This window comes from Strigops habroptila, chromosome 6, assembly GCF_004027225.2.
Source record: "Strigops habroptila isolate Jane chromosome 6, bStrHab1.2.pri, whole genome shotgun sequence".
NCBI lineage: Eukaryota > Metazoa > Chordata > Aves > Psittaciformes > Psittacidae > Strigops > Strigops habroptila.
In genome coordinates this window covers 16,645,200-16,671,928 of record NC_044282.2, presented here as the reverse complement: position 1 = coordinate 16,671,928, position 26,729 = coordinate 16,645,200, and the positions used below count along the sequence as shown (strand labels likewise).

Genomic DNA, 26,729 nt, shown 5'->3' with positions numbered 1-26,729 from the left:
AGTAAGATGGATTGACACAAGTTGAAAAAGAACTGAAAAATAAGTACTACTCTTCAATAATGCTGAGATCAAAATCAGAAATAACTAATCATTTAATCATTGCCCAAAACCTAAATGACCAGCTTACCTTGGTTTTAAGGTAAAAACAAAACCAAGCCCACCTCCCCTGCCCAGGATACGATCAGAACTGAGAACTAAACACAATTTAATATGCTCAAATTGCAGAACTTGCAAGGTTTTAATCTGAAATACTGAAAACTGAAGTGAAATTGCACATGTTCTAGTAAGGATTCCCAGTAACTCTAGGTGGTCGGGAATAGTAGTCCATGACTAGCAAGCTAAGTATTATCTATACAACCACAGAACTCCCAAGTTCTATTTTAATTGTATGCAGTCTTTAGATGAATTTAAGTAAACAATAATTATGGAAATACCGTAAATAAGAAATATACTAACACACAGCGTAAGTTTACCCATTGTAAAATTTCAGACTGAAGTGTCTGTCTTTCATTTATGAACTGCTGTGTAACTGATAAATTAGAATTTATTATTGCAGTAACTAAAACCCAAATAATAACATGCGTTAAAGAGAGATAACAGTAGGCTGCAATACAGAGGAAGTGATTACTGGATTAGCTTGTGTTTGAGAATATCGATTTTTATGTTTATTAAACGCGTCAAGTAGGACTTCACTCCTTCCCAAGTTTCATGTCAAAACAGGAAGATCAGAGCAAAGGAAAAAAATTACAAAAAAATCAAATGCATCAATATTAAATGCAAGGTGATGCACTTCTTGTGATGACTTGGTCTTACTGTTTCTGTTGTCACATAACCACAACTGCTGCCTCTGAAGCAGCTAAATAGGCATCAAGGAAGAAGAAAAGATACTCTGTTAATGAGAAAACATCTGATTTAACACATTTGCTGTCTAAACACTCATTTAGACAAAAAATTACAGTGGGTTATACTAGATCAGTTCTAACGTAGTCTTCCCGAGGAAAGTACTGTACAATACTGCAGTAGGAGTACTGTAACGTGAAAAAAAGAGTATCTTCTCTGAAGTTCTCTCTATTCTTAAAGATGCTTGGTACTAATAAAGGTAACTATTCTCCTTGTTGTTCTAGAGAAACAGGATATCCTTTGCAGTCAAGAGAAAACTTGGCAATTACATTAGTTAAGAACTACATTGGCTTATTAGTTGTTCTTCTAATTCGAAGTACTGCTTTTCTTCATACTTTCTGATCATTACCAAGAATGTGTTAATTGTTTGATATGCATTTTGACAAATGAGTTCCAAGCTGCTATCTCTCTTTGACAACTCCACTGTGTTAATTAAAGAGGAAAAAAAAAGATCAAGCTAACCACTCCCTGCAGTCTGAAGAGGTAAAAGGATAGACTAAGTAGAAGCCACTCTTTTCTCTGGTCTAACAATGTCCATGGCAAAAAGCCTTTAACTTTTATCCATCACTTTTCAATGAACAGTTTAAGGAGATGAAACTATTTAGCAATCCAGACAGGTGAACACTGTACAGCATTAATTAAGGAGAATAATATAGACACATTTGAACAAAGGACTAGTTTGAGGAGAGACAGGGGCATAGAGGTTGGGATAATAACTGCTCAAGTTTTTATTTTTTTGGAGTACTTCAACAAACAATAAAACCCTTGAATAGTTTCATAAGCTAATTTAAGTAAAGCACAGTATCTAAAGCTATCCACAGTCTATAACAGTCCAAAATAATATTGACACAGTATTTAACAAAGACCATTTTCACTATCAGTGTTTTAATGCCACTATTCAACCTGTTCTACTCCTGACAACATTCTTTCCATCGTGTTTTTAACAGTTGGTAATCAAAGTATATATTCAATCCACATATATAAATACATTTTTTCATTGAAATACTTTTTCTCAGCACAGTTAAAAGAGAGTCTTAATTATATCCATGTTTCTTAAAGCAAAGGCATATAGACACTGTGGGTGGTTCTTGAAACCCTTCCCTCTCTCTTCTTGTGGTGGTCCCTAAGTATCTGGCAGCAGGAACAGCTCAAATATATGGCTACAAATGCTGAGTCTGAAAATCATATATTCTCTGTGTTCCCACGGCACAAAGCTCAGTTACGGATGTCACCATAGACAAGTAATCACCACAATTACCATGAAGCTTCCATTTGAACGAAAAGTCCTTAGAAAAAAGAAACCCATAGAGGAAAAAGGAAATAAAAAATAAAAAAATTCATCAGATGGAGAAAAACAGAATGAAAGAGAAACTTACATTGATTGTGTTGCACTGACAAAAAGATGCAGCTAATGTCACCAACGCATTAATTCCATAATGAGGGGGGTTAAAAAATGCTCTTGGAAAAAATACCTAGATTACTTTTTGAAAACAAGAGTGAAAAAGGTTGAGAACAACTTGCTTCAATAATATCTACTATGTCCCTAAGCATATCTTTGATGAGATACTACTTTTTTATTTTTTTTATTTTTCTTTGTTCAGAAAAATTAGGTACATCTAAACTTTGGTAACAATGAATAAAATCTGAAAATCCAGATGTGGAAAACAGCTTGCCATCTTTTTCTAATACACCTTTGACAATTTTGTTACATGATTATTTTAATGCCTTGACCAGAATAAATTTAAACTGTAAATCAAAACATATAATCTTACAAAAACAAAAATTAGAAGATAGCAAAAGAAGGTCCAAAGAAGGCAATTTTTAATATGAAATTCAAACAGTCTTGATCAAAAGCTATTCTTCCATCAGAAACTGTTTCATCAAGATTATCCCATGGAAGGAGACCGCATTATCATTTTACAGATCACATACTGAAGTCAAAAAGACATCATGATCAGAAATACCATTTTTTGAAGGGTCGGAGAGGAGTAATGAGAAGCCTAGAACTTGACTTCGGACAGTGCCTAGTGTTCACACACTCAAAGCCCCAGAGCTCTTGCTGATTCCAAGTACAAGCAAGCAAGCTGTTCAGCAGAATGCTCACACTGATCACTGGATTTTTCTGGTGCTCCTCAATGAAATGGATGGTTTTGTAACACTCCATTTGCCTACTATCGCATACAAATGAACTCCCTATGGGAGAAAGAACTGAATTCAATTCCCAAAGGCAGTGTTCAGCTGTCTAAATTGCAATACGTCCTGAAGTATATTAATTCCCCACCCATCATTTCAATAATCAGAACAATGATTTTTTTTTTGACTACACAGCCCTGACACCAAAACATGCCCTGCCTGTGCAGGAAGACAGAAGTCTCACAGAAGACAAAAGGAGATGAGAGGTGGAGAGTGATTATAAGCTGTATGTATAATGATCAGTGTGCACGTGTACAGAAGTTAAGATTCTACAGATGGTCTACAACTCTGACACATCCTAAATTTCAAGTAATTCAACTTCAAATGGATACAACTACTTCAGAAGAAAAATATTTATGCATAGTTTCCCAGGTTTCAAAAAAATGCTTGCAAATTAAATTCTCATGTGCCCATAAAATGGATGGAAACACTCAGCTCTACAGTCTTCTCTTTTTGAGCTGATGGAGCATCTATTGACAGAGGAAGTTTGTTAAACTCTGACTGAACCAGCAGAAAGAAAATGAGTTGACAGAGTGGGTTTCACGGAGACTTCAGCAGCACAGATGTGCTGAGGTCTCAGGAGTCTAGTCCACTTGCTGGAAAAGGGAGAAGTATGCCCTCATTACGGCTGCTAACATTTCTACAGGCAAAACTCAAAAGTGGTATTATGCATTCTGCTGAGTTAGTAGGGCTTTTTTTCTCTAATAGCTCAAAGCTGTATCAAGAGTGTGAACACATAAGATGGTGCACATTGCATTTGAATAGTGAATAAGTGGATTAAGCCAGCAAGAGAAACTAAAGTTCACTTATTGGCTAAGTTTAATCATCAATGAACAGAGTACGATGAACTGAAGCAGTCAAGCCCAAAACAGGGCTGCCCTTCACACCTCTTCAGAGCCCTATCCTTACCTGTGTATGTTCCTCAGCAGTAAAAACCTCTTCTGCCATGGACATCCACCTTTTCAGGTAATTCTCCTGAAGCCTGATCCTTTATCATCCTTCCTTTTTGTCCTAGTTCTGCTTCTTCCCAATCTATCTCCTAGGTCTTTTTTTCTTTCCATGTTACCATGCTTAATTTTCTACTTCGTATTCCTGTCTGGGGTACAGTCTACTTCTACAGCATAACCTGAACAAGTTTTCCCCAGTCCCTTTTCTGACTGTCTCCAGATCCACCTGACCACCGACCCACCTGCACCTTCTCATTCTGCCAGTACAAACTGCCCTTCTTTTCAACTTTTAATTCAATTCTTTTCTCTAAACAGGTCTCCAGATCATCCAAATCACTTTGCCAGCGTATGATCCACATGCAATAAGCTTCTTTTCCTCCCTCATCCTTTTATCATCTATCCCACTTACTCCATCCAGGTGTTCACAGTTATTATGTCAGGTTTTGGCTTTTGCCCCAATCTCTTTCATCCTGCCACATTGTTCATAGTTGCTCTCCCCATCACATTTAATGACTCCCAGATCAGTCACTTTCTTCCAAATTACTTGTTCAGTCAGTCTGCCTCCACTGGCTCTATGCATCAGTCTACCCTCGTTTCCCCTCAAGACTTCACGTTATTTTCTGTGTTTAGCTCAGTCATGTTTCCTTCTGTTACCTACCAGAAGAGGAGGAGAACACTTAGAATGTAAGAGAAGCAACTGAACAACAAAACAATACAAAGGTGCATTACAGGAAAAATTCTGCTGAACCCTAGATAGCCCACACTGATGTGAGGGATCAAATTCATTAAACTCTAAGTTTGCAAGTTGCTCAGTAGAATCTTAAGGATGAAAACTAGGCTGAATTTAAGCAGATTTAGAGAGGAACAGACAAACATATTCCAATACAACGAAACCCTTCCACCAAATTTGAAACTGCTCCTCCGAAGTGTAAGGATACTACCTATTTTAGTTTCTTTTCCTCCAAGTAACCACCATTTTTTGCCCCAACTGAGTAAACAGTATAAGGTTTCTAGCAGTAACTAGCACATTCCCCATCTGCAGCTTTAGCAAATCCATGTAAAACTGATCGTTCATTATATCCTGGAATAACTTTTGCATAAATACTTTTTGAGTTTCTTTCATTTAATTTGTGCCCTTGACTGCCTTCCAAGTTAAAATACAGCATCCTTCTTACTCTTTTTTTTTTAAATTCACTTTGTACCTTTTCACTAGTGTCTGTAGGATGATCCTCACACTTAAGTACTTAAAGATGGTTAAACTTGCTTGTGCTATCACTCCAGCATCTGTTTGTATCTTGCTTTATCTTTTGGACAGTTAGCTGAAAACATTACTTAAAATTATGCTCTAAAATTCATAACAGCTTTAGGAAAAATAGACACATGGCTAGCAACATTCCATATTTTTCTTACCTTTTATTATTTTTGGAAATTGTTTCCATGTGTTAACAAGTATTAAACAGGGGTAAAAAAAATCTGTTGAGATTTCAGTAGATTTCTATGATCACTATACTTAAAGAAATCCATGACAATTGTTTGATTTTGAATTACACAAGTTCTGCGTACGTAATCTTATAGATTTTGACACTGATTTCAAATTTAGTGCTTTACTGTTCAGAGGTACTTATACTACATCAGTAAATTCTGTGCCAAGATCTTCTCTAGAATATCAGATATTTCTCAAAACATATTTTTTTGTATTGTATTGACTGAAAAACAGTTACCCATTTACAGGTACTGGCAAAACAACAGCAAGAAGAAAAATGTTTCACATTAATTTATCTTAATTTGCAGAGTACATAACTTTTACATTTATTCCACTTAAAGAGTATATCATTGTTCCAACAGTTGTAATCTTTGAGGCTTAAATAACATCCAGATATTATTTTTCTGAATAAGCACTGACTGACAAATGCTATTGTATGAAATGATATAATGCTACATGAACTAACTGGTATCTTGTCACACAATATTACTTAGTAACTATACATAAACTACTACATGCTTACAACAATCTCTTCTTTTTCTGGTACATTTTTAAAGGTTGGGCTTCAACAAGAAAAAAGTATTCTGAAAACATCTTCAGTTTCTATCAATTTTGGTGTTTTCCATATGAAAAATTTATGTAATATAAAACTAAAGGTAACTTAAAACTTCTGCTGATATTGCTTTAAGAATATTTTTTTAAACACAGAAAATAACATGTCAATGTTTTTATTAAGAACAGTGTGAAGGCAAACACAAATTTTAAAATAAAACTTACAGAAATTAATTTTTCAACAGTGCCTAAGGCCTCAGCCTTATCATCTCCAAACACTGCAGGTGATGTGATGTGTGGCACACTATAGGGCCATGGAGTGAAATCTGAAACTCTGGTACTAAGACATAGTTCTACTTCCAAAATCCCCATATTAAAAAAACCCCCAACCAACCAAATGATAAATTAACAGAAAAAATTATATTACTGGACAAAAGTTATTTCTACAGTACCTTCATGGTTGATAGCACTAGGACACACATCTTTTAGCAGATCTCCCAAAGTATGCATCTGTCCTCCTGAAGCAATTGGTCGAAATAGCTTCTGTATAAAAGGTCTTTCTGTAGTTGCCTGTTTTAATAACAAAATCAGCAAGAACAACAATTTAAGGACCATGCAAATATGTAGTATTATTTGAGACAGGCAGAAAGTAGGACAGAACAAGAGGTTGCAGTAGAATAAACATCTGGCATTTCCACTCCTTTCCTCTCTTCCACCTCCACCCCCTTGCATTCCTTTCGTATCATGAAATGCAGGGGAGTTTTTGTTTGTTAAAAATTGTAAGTTAAGTTGAAACTCCAGAAAACCGTGAAAATAATTTATAAATAATGTCACAGGTATAAGAGCATTAAGGTTTTTTTTTTTGTTTTTTGTTTGGTTTTTTTTTGTTTGTTTGTTTGTTTGTTTTTTTTTTAATTTAAAAAAAAACCACCCACCTTCTGTTACAGGAGCAGGATCTTCTTGAACAAAACATTTCAATACATTCTTAAGTAAAAAAAGCAGTGAGCACCAACTTAGGAGATCAACATAAGCCTAGATGTTTTGCCAAGTCAAAGCAATACTGTAACAAATATCCAATACCTTCTACAATAGTTTATTTCTCCTTTTAGAAACACATTAAGCACTTTTAATATCAAACGTAGCCTTATAGCTAAAGCCACGTGATCTTTTCTGCCAGTAGATTTTATGCTGAAAAATTCAAACTATTTCAGCTGCAAGAAAAAAGGAGAGAGAAAAGTGCTATGCTTTGACAGGCAACCTAGATCCTTATACCTACCAAATTTGTCAGGCACAATTTGCCCTTAGCGAAGCCATGTTGGCTGTCACCAGTCACCTCCTCCTTTTCCATGTGCCTTAGCAGTTTCCAGCAGGGTCTGCTCCATGATTGTGCTGTGTACTGAGGTGAGCCTGACTGGCCTGTACTTCACAGCTTCCTTTTTTCCCTTTTTAAAAATAGGGGTTATGTTTCCTCTCTTCCAGTCATTGGGAGCTTCACCAGACTGCCACAACATCTCAAATATGATGGAGAGTGGCTTAGCCACTTCATCTGCCGGTTCCCTCAGGGGCCATGGATGCATCTCATCAGGTCCCATGGACTTGTGCACCTTCAAATTCCTTAGATAGTCTCAAACCTGATCCTACAGAAGATGGTTCTTTCGCCCAGTCCCTGCCTTTGCCTTCTGCAACTTGGGCACTGTGGCTGGAGCACTCACCAGTGAAGACTGAGGCAAAAAGTCACTGAGCACCTTGGCCTTCTGCATGTCCCAGGTCACCAGGTCTCCCATTTCCTTCCAGAGAGGGCCTACATTTTCCCTAGCCTTCCTTTTAGTCTCCTAATCTGATTCCTGGCTGCTCAGACAATTCCTCTGTATTCCTCCCAGGCTACCTGTCCTCGCTTCCACCCTCTGTACACTTCCTTTTTTTGTTTGAGTTTGTCCAGAAGCTCCTCATTATCCATCCAGGCCTCCTGGCCCTGCATGATCTACAGATGTACTTATTGAAGAACTGTGGTTATGTTAAGGTAATCCCCTTCTTTGAGTATCTGTATAAGCAACCCCTTTTCCTGTCCTTTCAATATCAACAAGAATCTTGCTGATTCTTGAAAAGACAGGAAAAGCTTTTTTCCTGACAGCGTGGCCTCTCCTTCCAAACTGGGCACCTGAGCCAGAAAACAGAAGTTGAAAACTTCATATTCGATCAGTCCAAAAGTTTTAATCAAGCTCTAAATTGTTACTGGCAAATTTCTGCTAGCAACTCCAGAAACCAGCTGATGTGGCCTGCATTATGGGTGACTGGGCTCCATTAAATTAAACTTCCATCACATACCATCTTAATCAGAAAAAGCAATACTAGCCCTTCCAAATTCGGTTTCCTACCTCTCAAAATGGTTTGTGTCCTAGTGAGGTAATTAAAAAAATAAAAGCAAAACAACACAACTCAACATCAAAAACTATTTTATCTCCTCACAAAGGTTTTTGGGGAAGAAAAAACCAAACGACACAACAAACAAATGAATAAAACTCCAGCAAACCCCAAGTATAGTAAAAAATTTGAAAGTTAGAAAACAATTTTGAAAGGAAGTTACAATGTGGTCTCTGTCACCTACCTACATGAAAAGCTACAACCAACGGATTAACCATGACAACGTAATTGTCATTCACCTCTCTGAAACAGCAGGGCAAGGAATCTTTTCCTAAGAGTGGTATGCTACCTCTAAGTAATTCCAGGGCAATACAGCGCAGAACTGCTGACACAGCTACTTGTTAACTTCTTGTCAACAGTCTCCAAAAGTTACTTCTTATGAAGGCTGATCAGAAGGATCTGACTAGCTGCCGTAGTCAACTCTTTATGTCCTCAGGGTAGAAGAATGTGGATACAAACAGCACTAACGAAATGTCTGAACATTTGAAAAATGATGGAAGGCACAGAGCCAGCAGGATCCACCTCAGACAGATCCACACTTGAGAAGTGAACCTTGGCATGTTACAGTGAAAAATTGAAAAAAGTGCCTCCAAACATAAAAAAAATTAAAAACCAACAAACAAACAAGACAAAACCCCTAAAACACTGTTACAGCCAAAACAATTTTCTACTGAGTTGATTAAAAAAAAAAAAAGATAATCAATTATTCAGACGTCTAATCACACCTCCCAAGTGCTTACCATCTGAAGCAGCAGAAGTGGAAATAAAACACCAGAAGGATGAAGGCAAAGGTGGTTATCCTCAACAGACTTTTAAGAAAAGAATTTCTGAAATGCATACTGCAGTTTCTCATTATTTATTAAAGCATTACATTAAATTTTTCCCTAGTTATCATCATTAAGGCCAGGCTGGACAAAGCCTTGGGTGACATGGTCTAGTGTAATGCGTCCCTGCCTGTGGCAGGGGGATTGGAACTAGATGATCTTAAGGTCCTTTCCAACCTTAACATTCTACAATTCTATGATTCAATGCCAAGAGGGAAAAGTCAAAGATATATTTTCTAAAATCTCCCAAAGAGTTGCTGCACAGCAATATTCTCAGCTGCTATCATGAAACATCATAGAAAATGAATTCAATTTTACATTTTAAGTGTTGAGCAATACAGATGCGGTAATGTAAATAAGAATCACTGGTCTCCATCAATGTTAAAATGATAAAAGTAACTGCAAATTGTTTATACAAAGACTGTGGTTCACAAATATAAACCTGCAGGAAGAGTATTACCCCAACATGCTTACACTTCTTCCCTCCCATGCAGCAGATGCTTTATACATTAAAAGAGTCAAAAGAAAAATCCCATTCTACAATCTTCAATGTTTATAGGATAACTTTTCAAAGTATCTTAGTCATACAGGAGCATAAATAACCTTAGAAAAATCTTACCATCACCCCTTTTGAAGTGTGGTAGCTAGTAATATAAGCCCAACTTGACTAGAGCTTTCTAGTCCAGTATTTACTACAGCACCACATGAAGGAACAGCCAACATGAGTAATTGCTTACATAATGTTGTTTTGTACAATATTTGCTTAATCACACAAAAGAGTATTATCTGTAATCTAACCCACAAAGACATCACTGCATAACTGTTAACTGAAAATTACTTTAATCTACATCAGGCATAAAGCATGTATTTGTACCGTATCTATTCTTTCTTCCTACTAAGATTATCACAGCTTCAACAGAATACAGCACTTTCTAAGTTACTTTATTTTACAATCACAGTGTAGCTGTAAGCTGTTCAAAAGATGCTGGATGCATTTGCAGGGTACAAGAGCTGAGAATATTTGCCAGTGACGGATCTACAAAGGAAATGCCTTCAAGCATATGAAAACAGTCCCCTGGCCCAAAATTTGCAGTGCGTTTTACACTGATCATGTCCACACACTAGTATCAAATAAAATTTTTAGGAAAGCAAATACTCAACTCTAAATTAACATATCTTCTATTTATTACAACTGAAATTTCTCATTCTTCTACACAACTACATATCACCACAAATCTTGTGCTTTTCAGAACAAATGAAGACTTTATTCTTCCTAAAAAAAATTTAAACAATAACGGTGATAGGAAAGTGACAGTGAAAACAAAATTACACTGCAGTGAGAGAAAAAACATTAAAAATAACCTATTCAGGTAGAGTTGCATTAAGAAGAGTTACAGCTGAGGGAAAGCTTTGAGACCCTTTAAGGCAGCCTAAAGCCTCACAGGATCAGGGATAAGCTATATAGTTACATATTGTGCTAGCAATTATAACTCTTTTTCTTCCCTATTATCCTGCCAAAAAAAAAAAAAAAAAAAAAAGTAGTCAGCTTGCCTGGTCCTTTTCAGAATCAACAGAACATCAAACACTGCATGAAATCCACAATTTAATTAGTCAGATATTTTATACAGGATGCATCTTAAAATGAAAAACATAACTCATGAACTGCTGGGTTTTAATCTGGAAAAATCACAGAGTTACCAGTATTTCCATCTAGAGGAAGGGATTTGGATTTTCTGTCTAAACAGTCTGCTGCTACTCTAATAGTATTCAAACAATTAAAAGTTACCATACATATAAAACCCACAAAGTAAAAAACGAATTCCTTACAATTCCCACATGTGCTGGCAGCTTAAAACTGTAAAATTTGAGACTTCCCTACATACTCCATCATATTTTCACTAACCTGTCAAGTTCACAGTTTGTGCTGCTTTGTAATGAACCCTTTACACTAGAAAAAGTCCCATAATTTAAATTTATCATTTTGTTTGAAGTGATTTAAACTCAACCATGAAGCTTTAAAAGTAATAAGAGTTTGCATAATGGTTATTTTATATAAAAAGGAAAGTATGGGAAAATTAACTACTCCCTGAAAATACTGACTGTACAGTAAAGAAATCTAAGGGCAGATTTAGTCCAACTCACGTTCATTATTCTGCATTACTGGGATGTCTGCAGGCTGCATAAGCTGGTCACAACAGATAATAAAATGCTTCTTAAGCAAAACTGCATGTATCGAGACCTTTAATTCTTCCCCCACCATTCAGTGATGCTGTTCTAAGCTTCCTATCTCCAGTCATGCTCTTTCTTAGAAGTGAAACTAAAACCCAACAATTTGCATTTGCAATGGCCAGTATTAACTCAAATAGATTAAATCAATACTGTAAGTTAAATTAAATGCTGCAAAATATTTCTGTATAAATAACTAGGCAATATCTACAGCAGTCCTTTTCTGCCTTTCCCTGCATATTTCTTGTTCATACAACCAATTTAGTATTTTGAAGTATTAATTTATGTCCTACCTATCAAGACATCTTAAACTTATGCTAGGATGACAAAAGAACCTTAGTGCAATACTCAAATACTAATTTACTCCACAACAGAGTAAAGGTGATCATGTAGCTAAAAATATCAATATTGCTTAACTGATACTTGTAATTGATTCCTATTTCATCATTCAATTAATAAAAGCTTAAAAAATCAGCTAGGCAAGCATGTATTGAAGGAAATACTACTCTAAGCGCAAACTTGTGACATTAAACTTCAAATTCTCCCTTTCACTTTCATTTGTAATCTCAAATTAAAAAAACACAGGGGACACTGCATTACTTAGTAAATTCGTTTGTTCTCCTATGGTCCAATCTTATTTTCCATTTGTGTTTTTAATCTTAAAATATTTCCCTATTCACAATTGCTGCTGTTTCCCAGCATACTTTCCAGTTTATGCTTCTAAGTAAATAGATTCTGAAAGATGTGTATGTTAGTTGGGGTCTTGGTATTTTACTTCAAAAAATATTTTGAAAAATTATTATACTCCTACATCGACTATTTTATAAGTATCACTTTGTGCTTCAGTCAGCATAGTCTTGAAATAGTATTTTCAAAGCGTGCTAAGAAACAGTACACTTACACACTCTATAGGCTAGAGATTCAAGTTACAGCATAACTTGAAATCCATTATTTAAATGCCAAAACACAACATCAAGGTAACTTCATTTTTGCTACTGAATAGTAGTGTAGTATACCTATGCCCAAACACAACATTCCAGTAAGTTAGCTGCAAACCTACAGATTAAAAAAAAACACCCACCACCCGCAACTATGTAGAATAATCTACGTTTGTTACTCACAAATACATTTAAATTGTGTCCACCTCCCAACAAATTCAGTAAGACGTCACTTGTTCATTTCAACACAAATGAAGGAAGCCATTTCTTAACAAGCTGCCATTACTTAAAGAGCAGTTTGAGAAGCAGAAAACGAATAAGCAAAAAATCAAACCTCAGACGCCTCTCTAATACAAGACATTTAAAGCAAAAAATAGTTTGATTCTTACATCTTCATTAGATGTTTGTAAAAAATAAGGAAGCGACTTTTCTTTCCACTTTAAATCTTGTATGATACCAAACAAGACTCAAGAATGGTTACTATGTCAGACAGAACTATAATACTTAAGTTTATAATAATCTAAAGACAACACTTTCTGACTTTCGCTTTGAAAAAACCCTCAATGTAAGATACAGAATTTTTACACTCCAAAATACACCTATTAAAGCAACTCAAAGCAAGCTACCTGCTAGAAGCAAAATGCAAGATCGTTTAAATGAAAATCGTGATACAAACAGGTTGCTAAAGCAGAAGGAGACTCCCCATGGGCTCTGAAATTATTATCACAAATTTTCAAAGGAGGAAAATCATTTTAGCCACCATATATCTTTGTTAAATTACACACAGTTCAACATTGTGTTTTAATTTGATAAAGCCAAACCTGAAATAAATGCATTTACAGTGTCCTCAGACGATTGGAATTACAATATAAGAGAGAAAATACAACATTAATATATTGACCAACTGAAAATAAATCTAATATAAGAACCCTAGTTTAATAAATGCCTCTAAAATATCCCTGTATCACTTTTCCTTATCAGTCCAGTATTTTTTCTGTGCTGCAAGGAACTTTGATCACTGTCCTTAAAACCATCGTATTATTCATCACAGGCTTGCTTCAAGCTGTAGTTATAAAATTCATTTTACAGGTGCAAACCTGATTTCTAGAAAAATAGAAATTTAAGTAAATAAGCTGCTCAGAATATTCATATCGCTTTATTAAATCTTAAGAAGGGAAGGGGTGGTGGGGGGAACAAAACATCACAGAGTGGATGGAAGATGTAATTCTGTTATTAAACCATTTTAACTGACTTTTATCTCTATTCCCTCCAAAGAGTCTGTAAGGCTTTAAGGATCTTTAGCCTTTAGCTGCTTTCTGATGATGACAGACACATAAAAGGGGGGAAAATACAAACGCTGGCAACATTTATTCTACTAGAATACTGAAAGATATTTCTACAAGCTTGTCCCACCTAACAAAAAAGAAAACAAACCAACAAAAACCAAACTTACAATTTACAGCTGCAGCACAAGGTTATCTCTGACACTCTAGGGCACAGCATTTCATGCTATGTAGAAATTTCTGGTGACAAAATGAGATGTTACCTGTAGGAACCCAATGCTCAACTAGGATCAAAACAAAACACACTAAAATACTTTTTATTTTTATCTACTAAAAAGAACATGGTCTTCTTATTTTAAAGAATTTCCTTAGAAACACTAGTTACACTGTTGCCAGCACATATGATTTATCCTTGCCAATTTCTTTGCTAGAAGGAACATACCATTCTCTTAGAGAGCATATTAGTGCAGCTTGGACTCTCAGCAATAGACCTCACCTCTGATTGCTCAGATTTAACCTTTATTTTCATACCTTTACAGAGACTTAGCTAAAAATCAGTAACTGCTCTCCTCCATTTCTCTCCACTAGCCTTCATTTGAAATACTAAAACAGCAGATTGTTAAGAGGCATCCACAGAGCTCCAGTAAAACCAAATAAATGAAAATTATGACTCTCTTCCTCTGCATTTCAAGCAACACTCCCCCTTCCCAAATCAAATCCCACCACAAGCAGTCAGTAACTATACAAAGGACATTTAAGCTAAAATTAAACTCAGTAAGAAATACACATATACACTGAAGAAAGCTTCAAAGAACTTGCTCTTCCTCAATCATTTGTTAAAAAAACCTCTATAAACTTCATCTGTTCCATAAGGCAGCAAGTTCACTCTTGATTTTCAGCTCAATAAGGTAACATACACACACAAAAAAAGAAAATGGTCTCATTCTATCCGTTCGAAATCTGTTACCTTTCAAATTTCATCAGTATTTTCTGAGATTGAGAGGCATAAAATACGACAACATGATTTGTCTTCATCCTGTAATCATTGCTCCTCTCCCCTCCTCCAAATCTTCCAAGCTAGAGACACCCCACCGCTTTATTGTACACCGATGATAATGTTTCTAGCTCAGTTATTCTCCAAGATGTTAGGACCGGAACAACATTCCAAAAAAATTAAAATACTAGAACTAATATTTCTTTAATTAGTCTCTGCAAACTGTATCTAACAGATGCTCTAGTTACAATTTTGTGTGCTTTGAATAAGGCTGGCGGTGCTCTTGTTAGCATTCAGAATTTTGAACTGCTTAACTGCAACATCACATCGCTGTTCAGAGAATAAAGTACATCACCTTACAAAACAGAACTAATTAATTTTTTTAAATAGAAGAACTAAGTAATGATTTTATATGTCCAATATGTAACTAAAAGCCATAAGACAAAAAGGAGTATAAACATGCTCAACACACCTATCTAGAGTTACTAGGAAAATTGACTCATTGATAGGATGTGATGTGGGTTGCAGGACTAGCTGTAAAGTCAACACATAAATCAAATGACTTAGCTTTCCTATAATACCTTTTAAATTGCTCTAATAAATGACATTTTCAGTGACTGTAAAAATTACAATATATACCTGATTACAACCTATAGCAAAACATGCATTCTTTCATTTTCTCTGGAGTTTGTACTAGGGTTTCCGCAGTGAAGTGGTGAGAAGGAAGCTTTGGTTTCCTCATGAAGTTTAAAGTCTTTATGGTGATGAACAAGAACATTATACACCGTAACATTTTTAAGAGGCATGCAACAACAAAGATAAAACAGACTAGCTACACTTTATACATTTAATTCACGCTAACAGCAGCCACATAAATTAATAATGCAGAAGTATATTACCAGATTGAAGCTTAAGATAAATCTTTACATACACTTTAATATGGTCATGACAAATGTGTGTTTGGGTATATCTTTAAAACTTCTTACTCCTGAGATTTGAAATAACATGAAAGGATAAGATATGAAAATAACATATACTGTTAAAAGAATATTGCATAATTACGTGAGGACATACAATCTTACTCAGTGGGTCAATTTTCTCCTATAGAAGTGTCTCCAAATTAACTCAAACTGATTTTCTTACATTTGCATACTTTACATGATCAAAAAAAATACAAACTTGTGGTCAAAATTATAACTTGTACACATACCAAGCACAGTGAAAATTTCATTATTCTTGAAAGCACTCAAGAGTATTACACAAGCTGGAAATCCTTTGGTTTTTGAGCATTAATGATCACCGTTTTAAAAACAAGAACAATTATATGATGTGTTCCCTTCGTGGAAGCTTTAACTTGTTATGGTCTGTTATGTGGCAAATGTTATGTCAAGAATTGATGCAAGCAATACTTAATGTCAGAATTAACTAGTATCTTAGTCAAGACCATAGTCAAATTAAAGCCACAACCAGAATTATAAACACATCTGGAATACAGTTAAATTTCTGTGTAGTAGAGCTTATTAAAGTTATGTCTAGACAATAATATTGAGCAATTTTTGGTCATGAATGGTTAAGGACTATTCTCCTAATCATGCATGGGTAACAACTTGTCTTTCTTAAAGCCTTGCACTGAACAGAGCACGCTGTATGAAGCAACTGCTTCATACAGTTCTAACCTCCTACACAATTAACAATAGTTTAGCTTTATTACAAACCTACAAAGAAATATCACAAATATTTCAGTTAATTCTCCCACACACATTGAGGAACATTACTTGCTCATCTTTAAAAAAGATTAAAGAACCATTTAAAATACCGCTTTTTTTCATATTGTTTAAACTGGCAACATTGCTTCTTTACAGTCTTTTAGAAAAAGCTTATGTAATAGCAACAAAATGAGTTATTACAACCATGTAAAACATTTGAAAGTCCAAGCGCACGTTCTACTAATCTGAAAAAGATATGCCTACTTAGAACATGTTCTTTATCAAATTCAAGTGATGAAAAATTTAATGGGTTAACTTAATTGTAACACCTCAGAATAAAAGACTTTGCTTCGGTTTCTATTAACTGTTTCTAAAGATGCACCATGCTGTCCTTATTGATTTTGTATCCATGCCAAACATATTCACATCACATCGTGTAAGGACATAAAGGACAAAAAAGCCACAAACTCCCCTCAGATCCTTCTAAGAATTCTAGATTTTAGCTTTGTAGCATCAATTGAAAGCCTGTCACAAAACTCAGAAGAACAATGGTTCCTAAGGAATAGTTTAAGCTTCTGTGGCTTGATAAAACATCTACTGGATTCTCCAAATGGCTTTTCAGCATGCTAGCATGTTGATTCTGAATCACAGAACTCCAGAATGGTTGAGGCTGGAAGAAACCTCTGGTCCAAATCCCATGCTCAAGCAGGGCCACCTACAGAGAGATACCTATGCCCAGGAAGCTTCTGACTATCCCCAAGGATGGGAACTCTACAACCTTGGTGGGTAACCTATGCCAGTGCTTGGTGACCCTCACAGTAATAGTACTTTCTGATGTTCAGATGGAGCCTCCTATGTTTCAGTTTGTGCCCACTGCCTCTGGTCCTGCCACTGGGCACCACTGGAAAGTACCTAGCTCCTTTATGCACCTTCCCTTCAGATATTCATACACATTGATAACATCCTCCCAAAGCCTTTTCTTCTCTATGTTGAACAGTCTCAGCTCTCCCAGCCCTTTTCGCCCCCTCATATTAGATGCACCAGCCCCTCAATTATCCTAGTGACCCTTTGCTCGACGCTCTCCAGTAGCTTTATGTCTCTCTGGGCTCGGGGGAGCCCAGAACTGGACCCAGCACTCCAAGTGTGGCCTTAGCAGTGCTGAGTAGAGGGGAAGGAGCACCTCCCTTGACCTGCTAGCAGCACTCCTCCCAGAACAGCCCAGGATACTGTTCATCCTTCTTTGCCATAGGTCCCACCACTGAACTCCCTGTATTCTTTTAATTTAAAAGCTATTTAGGAGAACTTTCACATTTATGAGTGCAGGCACCGAGACACTTCTGAGATACTCAGAGATTGTACTCTCTTCCATCTGAAGTGGCTGTGTTTCATAAAAAATTCTTATTGTAGAACCTCAGTCCCACTGGGTACACTTGAGGTTAAGTAACTGAAAAACCCCGAAAAAAACCGCTTCATCTGCACATATATAGCAGATACATCCAACTAAGTGACCTTTGCCAGAAAGGGGTAAAAACCTCTAGAACTGAAGGAGTACATGCTGTAATTCTAAATACAGTGCAGGTACCCTACCTAGAGGCAGCAATTTTGCTTCACAACAATCCCACCTTATGCGTCAATTTCAGCAAGAGTGTGTATATTGCCAGAAGTTCCATCACCAGTTCCATACCAAAAGTTGCAGAAGTATGACTCACAACCACTTTCATGTCAAAATACTCAACAAGCATGGCTGAACCACATTCTGGCTGTAGCCTGGTCTTTCGTGTTATTTGTTAAATTTGCTTGTGCACGGGAAATAGCCCTATATTTTCTGAACTACTGAATTTCCACTATTTAACCTCAGGTGAATTGTACAGATCCTACAAGCAGAAGAAAGTCAACACTCAAGAGAGTGATAACAACCAGAACAGACAGCAGACAACGGTCCTGAGGCCAGAAATAACAGAAGCTAAATAGAAGAAGCAGTTCCAAGAGACAGTTTTGTTAAGCACTGAGAAGACAGAGACATATACAATATAAGCATGTCCTTGAAGTACTAAATTACCTTCCCAGAAAAGGATTAGTATTTGCAATTGGTAATATATCAAGGTACGTGAAGAATCAGTGACAACAAATCAACAGTGCTTTTCACAGCTGCAGTGTCTTATGCGCATATGCCGACCTAAGCTTCACATAAAAGTAAGCAATTGAGTACTGACTACCTATAAAGCAAACAACTTCAGAAATAGATTTACATCCACAAGACCAAACATCAGATTGTTTGCTTAAGAGCGATGAATAGTACAATACTTCACACAACACTTTCAATCTACTTAAAAGTATTAAACCAAATAATTCTTAGTTTTCTACGATAAACTAGAAGAAACTCCTACAGTCAAGGATAGCAAAATTTCAGAAATTTGTTTGTTAATTCATAACGTATTCCTAGAGTATGGTGCCATATCACACTTCCTCATAGGTTTGTTCCTTCCACTCTTACCTGTGTACAATTTGCTTTTAGTTTTCTGGAAAGTGCAGATAGAAGTCTTGGTACTTTCCAAAACCGGAACACTTTCTATATTTTCTAATCTTCAATTCTGTGCAAATTTAACCTACTTTATTTATTTTAGTTAAAAATAAGTAAAGGAAACATAAGATGGCATACTGAGCTTGACAAATCAAAACAGCTGCTGTTGTGACTTTCACCTATGCAGAGTTAACTTTTTGCATCATCATCATAGGCTAGGCTTCATTCTAGTTTAATTCCTAAGCAATAGGCACCGCATATGCCACACACCCACAGAAATAACCCTTGAAGAAAACATTCTTCATCCCTCTAAAGAAAAAATTTCCATGTTTTGCTTTTCTCCTTTTTCTGAATGTAAAGCAATTCACCAACTGTTTTGGTTTTGTTTGTTTTGGAGGGTTTTTTTGCTATTACATCAGAGTACGAGAGCCAGTCTCAGAGGAATACAGCACTGGATTGCAAGTTTCAGGTAGCAAAAATCCCTCCTGCTGTAAAATAAGAACCTGACCACATAACGAAGTATGTAGTGAAAGTGGCAAATCAGTTTGTGTTGACGAAAACAAATGAAAAAGAGAAGTGATCAGCTTTAATGATCAAAAGAAAGGCAGCAATATACCAAAGAGTACTGCATTTAAATTACAAGATCTAACAGTAACTGTACACAGACCTAATTTAAATGAATTATTGCTTCATTCACTTTTCATCCCCACCTCCTATCATACTCATATTCTTAAGAATTAACACTCAAGGATTAGGTGAAAATTGAAATTATTTTTTTTTTTTAATTGCATACATATAAATTTTCATAACAAATTTAGGGTAATATATAAATATACAAGAGTATTACCTTAATAAAAGAGTTTACTTAAATAAAGCCACAAGAATCTAAACCTCATGGTTTAAATTCAAATTTGTAGCGTGAACATTTACATAAACTTATTTATGTCCAAGTTCATTATCATAAGACAATTCAGAGAAAGATGACCAATTATGGTTTTATATAAGAATAATTTGCTAAAAAAGTAACTAGCAATTTGTGATTAGGGAGTGCATAAGGCATTTGGTAAGATTAAAGCATTTTCACATTAGAAATAGACTTTTTATTTTCCCTCCACTAAGTGTTCACCATTTCATTGTAACTCAGAATGTATTTTGACTTAACTAACAAAATAATAATCTATATAACTATTTACACAAAGTTAATAAATTAACTAGTGACATGCTACTGGGTTTGATACACCTAAATTCTTAGAAGAGTATCCAATAAGACAAAAAAGGTTTTAAAACAAAATACTACCCAATTTTCCCTAACATGCAGAATCCAGTATATCCCTGGATTAAAATTGCTTTAAACTACTTATAATTCAGAACCTCAACAAACTTTTTTTCATGCAAGCAAAACTACCTTATTCTTTGTACACAAGCTATATCTACACACAACTCAAAGATTTCTGTAGCTTCTCTTGACAAGCCTGAGCTAGCTTAAAACTATCCAGCTTGGTAACAGTCCAACCAGCTCACAGAAGCTACCCAAATTGCTGTTTTATAGTCCCATCTCTCCTGCGCCTCTTCCCCTGAGCACTGTGCAACTCTCACGATAGCTCTGAACTAGGCTGATTGACAGTTTTACAGATAACTTAGGCATATTTATGTAAACTTTAGTCACATCTCTGACAACAAGTAAAGGTCACAATCGCAAAATTCTTCTTTTAAACTGATTGAGTTCCCATTCTCTACTAAGATTCTTAAAGGCACAAGGCTGATCTTGCATGTGGGTTCCTTAAGTCTTTTAAAAGAACTGCATGGACATTCCTTAATATAAAACATGTAAAAAAAGTCATCTTTAACACCACTAGTTTGAGCTAGCCCATTTCACTTTGCACTTAGATGGACCAAAAAAGCTTAGGCAATTATGGAACCTCAACTGTGGTGACAGTGACTTTCAACTCAAGGTGACGACTTGTCAAATTGCTATTACTTTCAGCACAGAACAAAGCAATTAAGTTCAGAAAACAAGTATTCATAGCAACTTATTGATCATGCTACCCATATGCAATACTTCATAGAATGGTTGGTTTGTTTGTTTAGCTTTTTTTTCTCCCAATAATGAGGCACTAGAAAAAATATTTGCCTACCAAAGCTTTTAAACTTTCTTATTCATAAAGCTTTGATTTTGAACTAATTTAAAGCTGGTGAACATGTGCTGGTGTTTCTTCAGTGCTGAGACATCAGTTATTAGAATAAGTCATTCTGTGTACTCGATGATGAATCAAAGTCCATTTTTTTCATTTCAGGACAGAAATGCAGCTGAGCACAGCTCTGTTACACAAACCAACCACCATTTCACATTATTTTCCTATTCACCCAAACTTCCTCCTTGTAAAAGGACGTTTTTAAGAAATAAATTGATCTATTTTTAGCAGATCCTTTATGAAAATGTCATTTTTAATAAATAAGAAAAAAGTTAAATACGGTATTAAAGACAAGTCTATTCAAGAGTATTCTGCACTAGGCAACAAGAAGCTGAAACTTGCTGTGTTGTGTTGCCCTCTTCTGGTTGACAGCATTTAAATCTTCTAATTCTTTTACTCGACGAGCCATTGCACCTCAATTTCTTTCATAAAAATATTCAGATTTGCAGTTTCAAGTAGCAGCTAACTTTACCTCTATCCTTTACCTTTATGCTTAAAATATTTTTGATCTAAAATTCTATAGAAATAAACTTTACTTTTAACCTCTACATCTCTCTAATAATAATCTTGAGGATTATCAAATATCAGCTAGTGTTTGAAAAGATGACTAAAAAAACTTCAGTACTGGTAAGCAAGCCTCATGACAAGAGGCTTAAAGAGCTTAATTGAGTCAGCTTACTGAAGAAAACTGAAGCTGCTGAAATTACTCTGTAAGTGAACCTGGAGGTTAGAAAGTCAGAAGACTTTAAAGTGATATAAGGCAAAACAAAATCTAGAAATTGGAGTTGAAGTCAGACAAATTCAGCCTTGAAATGCAATGGAGGCTCTTCATCCCAAAAACAACAAAACCAAAAAGATTTTAATAACCCACAAGCATAAAAGGGTGGATCCATTATTACTTGAAAACTTTACAAGTGGATGCGGTATCTTTCCAAACAATCTCTTTTGATCAGTTTTCATAACATGGGTCAAATTGTGATGCTGATTTGCATATTTGTAATGGGTTTTGCAATTAATTATCTGAGCTCTGCCAATTAATGTGGCAATACAACTAAACGAGTCTTCCATCGCTTCAGATTGGAAGCATGCTCAGGCTTCTGATTCATTTATTGAGCCAGATATATTAATAGTGTCTTAGAATATTTCATTTCCCCCTCCCACCCTGCTATTTTTAGAGTACAGGTCATGATGGACATTTAAATCTATTTAGACATCTTGGTACTGTAACCTTGATAGAAAGAGCAAAGTGTTAGATTTAACCGAGGTATTATTAAGTATGGAGATTTTTACTCACATTACTAAAGCAGATAAACATCCTAACAATTTGTGACTGCACAATTTAATTACAACATCTTAAGGGACTTATGATAGGAAAAGCCTGTTCAAAGCTAAGACCTATTATATAATTAGACAATAAAACTAATAACCTAATCAAAACCCTTAGAAAATAGAGGCAAAGGAAATGCTCATTCCAGTACCACATCCTAGTGGCATGTCCTAGGACCCAAATAAAGGAACAAGCAAACAAATAATTCCAGACCATCCCTTTTTGGGCTGGCAAACAAACAACAGCCAGCCTGCCTTAAGCCAAATGCAATTCTAGAAAAGTACAGAAAAACATGTAATGAACAGCTTTAATATGTTTTCTTTCACATACTTTTATTATTTTATTCTCGAGAATGAAATGCTACTTACAACTTGAAATACAATATACTCAAAGGGCAGACTCCAGAGGAAAGGAGGAAGATGGACAAGAGCAAGCAAGAGAAAGTGGGTAAGCATGACACGGGGCAAGAGCAAGATACCAAAACTTGTGGATGAGTGCAAACTAAGTGCAAAACAAATGAGATTTAGAGTGGTTCATCAGGGTAATCTCTATCAGCACGTAGGGACTCCTTTCCAGTGCCTGACTAATAGGCCCTGTCACAGTGCCTGGAGCCAAAGACTGATGAAAACTTCCTGCCATCTACCAGCTATATATTTTGTTCAATTAGAAAGTGCAAAACCAGCCGGTCTTATGAACATGTGGAAAAAGTCCTCAAGCCAAACTAGCTCTAGTGCTGTACAAGAAAAGCAATGCTTTTTAATGCCTAACATACGCAAAACAATTATTATTATTTTCTCTCTTGCTATTAAAGAACAAGTGAATAAAGCACTCTATTCAACAGTACTATCAGACAAAAAAGCAAGAAAGTTTTCATGCAACTGTCAACTGAAGACACAGCAGCTTATACTTCTGAAGTGGTGACAAGGCACTTTTTTTTTTTTTTTTGATAGATGTAAGCAAAAGTGTCAAAAAAATATAATCACTATTTTTAAACCATCTCTGGTAGAAAAAGTTTCCACCTCTGTCAAAGGTTCATGTGGTGTAAGCTCCATATGACACAGCTCAAACTATGACAGATGGTAATTAAATCTCCAAGATCTCTCAGCCAGATTTAAAAATTTTAATTTAATTTTAAAATTGCAGATGAGTTGATCCTTGGCAATACTCAGTCTTTCACTTCATCTTCTACAGTAGATGCCTGGATTCTGGTCCAATTGTAACTGCTACAACTTAAAAGAAGAGGTGCCGGACAAGGGCTTTTAAAATCACCTGTGGTTAGTTTAGTTCTGACTTACCCAAGTACAACGTTTGTATTTTTGCCATCTTTTTCTCCCACACACACACCATCAGATTTGGATACCACACCAAGTATGATTCATATTATTCTTCAGAAATATATTTCAATAGACAAACTTTACAATTGAAAGAGTATTTGAGTTTTGAAAATACTAAGCCTTCAGTGAAAAGCATGTCCGGTCACTTAATTGCATACATTTTTTCCTGCAGCAACTTCTCCGGATACATTTAGTAATTGCTAAAGCTGATTTTTCTTAGTTGATATCATAATCTAGTACATTTCTTTGAGGGAAAACAAATTCATCCACCTCATACTGCCAAAACATAATCTAAGCAGTTCCCTTCACAGAATTTCCTTCTAATAATTTTGGGATAATGGAAAGTATGGAGACTAAGAGGAGGAACTCTTCCTCACTGAAGACAATGCCTAGTATTTCCTGCCATCTACCTGTATATCCTTAAATATCTACAAAAACACATAGGGAATAAACATCCACTGTAACACAAACCCAGGCTAAACTGGCCTTCAGGTATTTATGTAGGGATATGCATGCAACCAACTAGAATGCACAGCTGACTTCTACCAGTACTAATACAAATTAAATGCAATCAGGGTGGGAGTTAAATACATTTTACGAATACTTTTGAGTTGGTTACTTCAGCATATGTAAGTCTCATCAAGTACTGCAGGATTATGTTAAAACTACAGGAGTCAATTCCTTGCTTGGAATTAAATTATAATCTCACCCTCCCTAACGCTTTCTGAAAATTCCTTTAAATACACAGACTTTTATGATGAGCAGTAATCAGTACACAAACCAAATGAAGCAAAGAAAGCTAGAAACACCTGCATCCACTTTTTAAAAAAGAGGAACATTACATTTAGAAATATTAAGAGCAGCATTACTGAAAATAATACACACCAATCTTCTCAAAGGCTGTCTCAGCATCATTTTATTTGTGTCTGGTCTTTCATTCTTAGTTAGGTATTTTTGGTTTAAACTACAGAAAGTGAGGGTTTCCAGTTGAAAAGATAATGAGAATCAAAATAAATACTACTGGCTGAAGGGATATATATTACCGAATTGGCTTTTTTTTTTTCCTTTTTTTTTTTTTTTTTTTTAAAAAAAAAAAAAAAAAAAAAAGCTTTACTAGCTTGAAATCATGTGATACAGAAAATTTCCCTCATGGCTTAAAGGTCCGTACCTTATTCAGACAGCAAAACCTCCATTTTTGCAAACCCGTTTACCTGATTTCTATGAAAAGACTTAAAAAAAAAAACCCAAACAAAACAAAAACAAACAAAAACACCCCCACACCTATCAGCGAACAAAAGAAACAACTTAGTTACCAAACAAACAAAATGCTGTGAGTGAACTACTTTTCCTGATACACACTTTTTGATGCTTATACAAACCTTGCCATCTGCTATGATCTCTAACAAAATAACTGACTTCCGTTCTCAACCTAAGGTTTCACTATGACAGTAAATGGCTTAAATCTAACATTAAAAGTTACTTCAGTCCCACTGTAAGATTGTATAGTTTTGTATGGTCATTAAAACCTGTTACAAAAGTAGTATCAGACTACTCAGTACTATGAATAAAGTACTTTTGAGGGTTACAGGTGCAAAACTTAAATGTAAATAGATGAAAATGTTTCTAAGACGAAACAGAGCAGAACTGTTTCATTTGCGGAGAGGCTATATGAATTCTATACAAACTTTTAACCATACATAATTCCAAACTTCATTTTGATCTTAATGCTATAAAAAACTAAGGGGATATAAAAAAATTGTGAAGGATTCCAAGGAATAAGTCTCCAAATAAACCGCTGAGAAAAATAGTGCACTGGCAAATTAAAACAGAAAAAATATGCAAATCCAGTTTTGGATTGTATAATATACAATTAGAAGACAAATGTAAGAACTAGATGCAAGACCTATGCTGTTACTTTCACCTTATGAGGCTAAAAAGAAAAGAAGCCTATACAGTGGTTGAGGGAAAAGTGTTGCTTCTGAAATATCTGACTTAGACCTTTCAGAGGCCATTTTGCACGCAAAGCAGTCTTCATAGTTAGCAGTTATTTTTAATGACAGAATTAGCTTTTTAGAAACAAAACCCCAAACATAATCTGTATCAGCCTTAGTACATTTTTAAGCATTACAGAGTTACAACAAATGGCAACTATATACATTATCATAAATACAGTCCATATATAACTAATTTGCTAATTTATACAACTCAAAGGTCCAGCAGTGATGAGCATACAAAGTTATACGATAATGTTAGAAAAGGGAACGTATAATTCTGAAAACAGATTATGATATATGACATGTCAGTGGAAGACTTTGGTAATAGTGGTTTTATTTCATTGTCTCCTACCTGATAAATTCTAAATGGGATGTATCGAAATCCACTATCTTCTGGAGGATACTCCATGAGTTTTCGATTTATTGCCCAAAACTGCTCAAATTTATCTGTGAAGGTAAAATTAGATTTTGTTAATATTAACAACACATGTTCTTTTCCAGGTGAGATAAATGAGACAGGATTGGAAAAACATGCAGACTTTCCTTACATAAGTTTGACCTGTATGAATTCATTTTCCCCACATTTCTCATCCCTATTTAGTCTGAAGCCAAAGGTAACTCATCTGCAGTCCCCTATGAAAACCATAATGTGGCAACTTACCAAACCGAAAGAGAAGGCAACCTGAATTCATATTGTATCTCCCACTGTTAGGGAAATATTGGGCCACAAGTTATGGATTTCGCTATCTCAACAGTGTCTGTTCCCCCACCCACCCCCCACTGCTACCGGTCCACACTCTCAAAGTCTGTTAAAAATATCCAATTGTTCTTAACTATATATGAATAATAAGTGTAAAGTAGAGAAAACAAAATTGTAGAAAAACTTATTGAGGG

General features: G+C 35.5%; 1 protein-coding gene across 7 annotated transcripts in view; it reads right to left on the bottom strand.

Annotated features, from left to right (window-relative positions):
• ATG5 (autophagy related 5) overlaps positions 1 to 26,729 on the bottom strand; it is a 79,469-nt gene that overhangs the window by 20,669 nt on the left and 32,071 nt on the right. For all 7 annotated transcript variants that reach the window (XM_030489376.1, XM_030489381.2, XM_030489377.2 and 4 more), the window contains 2 exons: positions 26,188 to 26,282; positions 6,528 to 6,645 (listed from right to left, as the gene is read on the bottom strand). In XM_030489376.1, the coding sequence (XP_030345236.1) occupies positions 6,528 to 6,645; positions 26,188 to 26,282 (213 nt within the window). The remainder of the gene's footprint in view (positions 1 to 6,527; positions 6,646 to 26,187; positions 26,283 to 26,729) is intronic.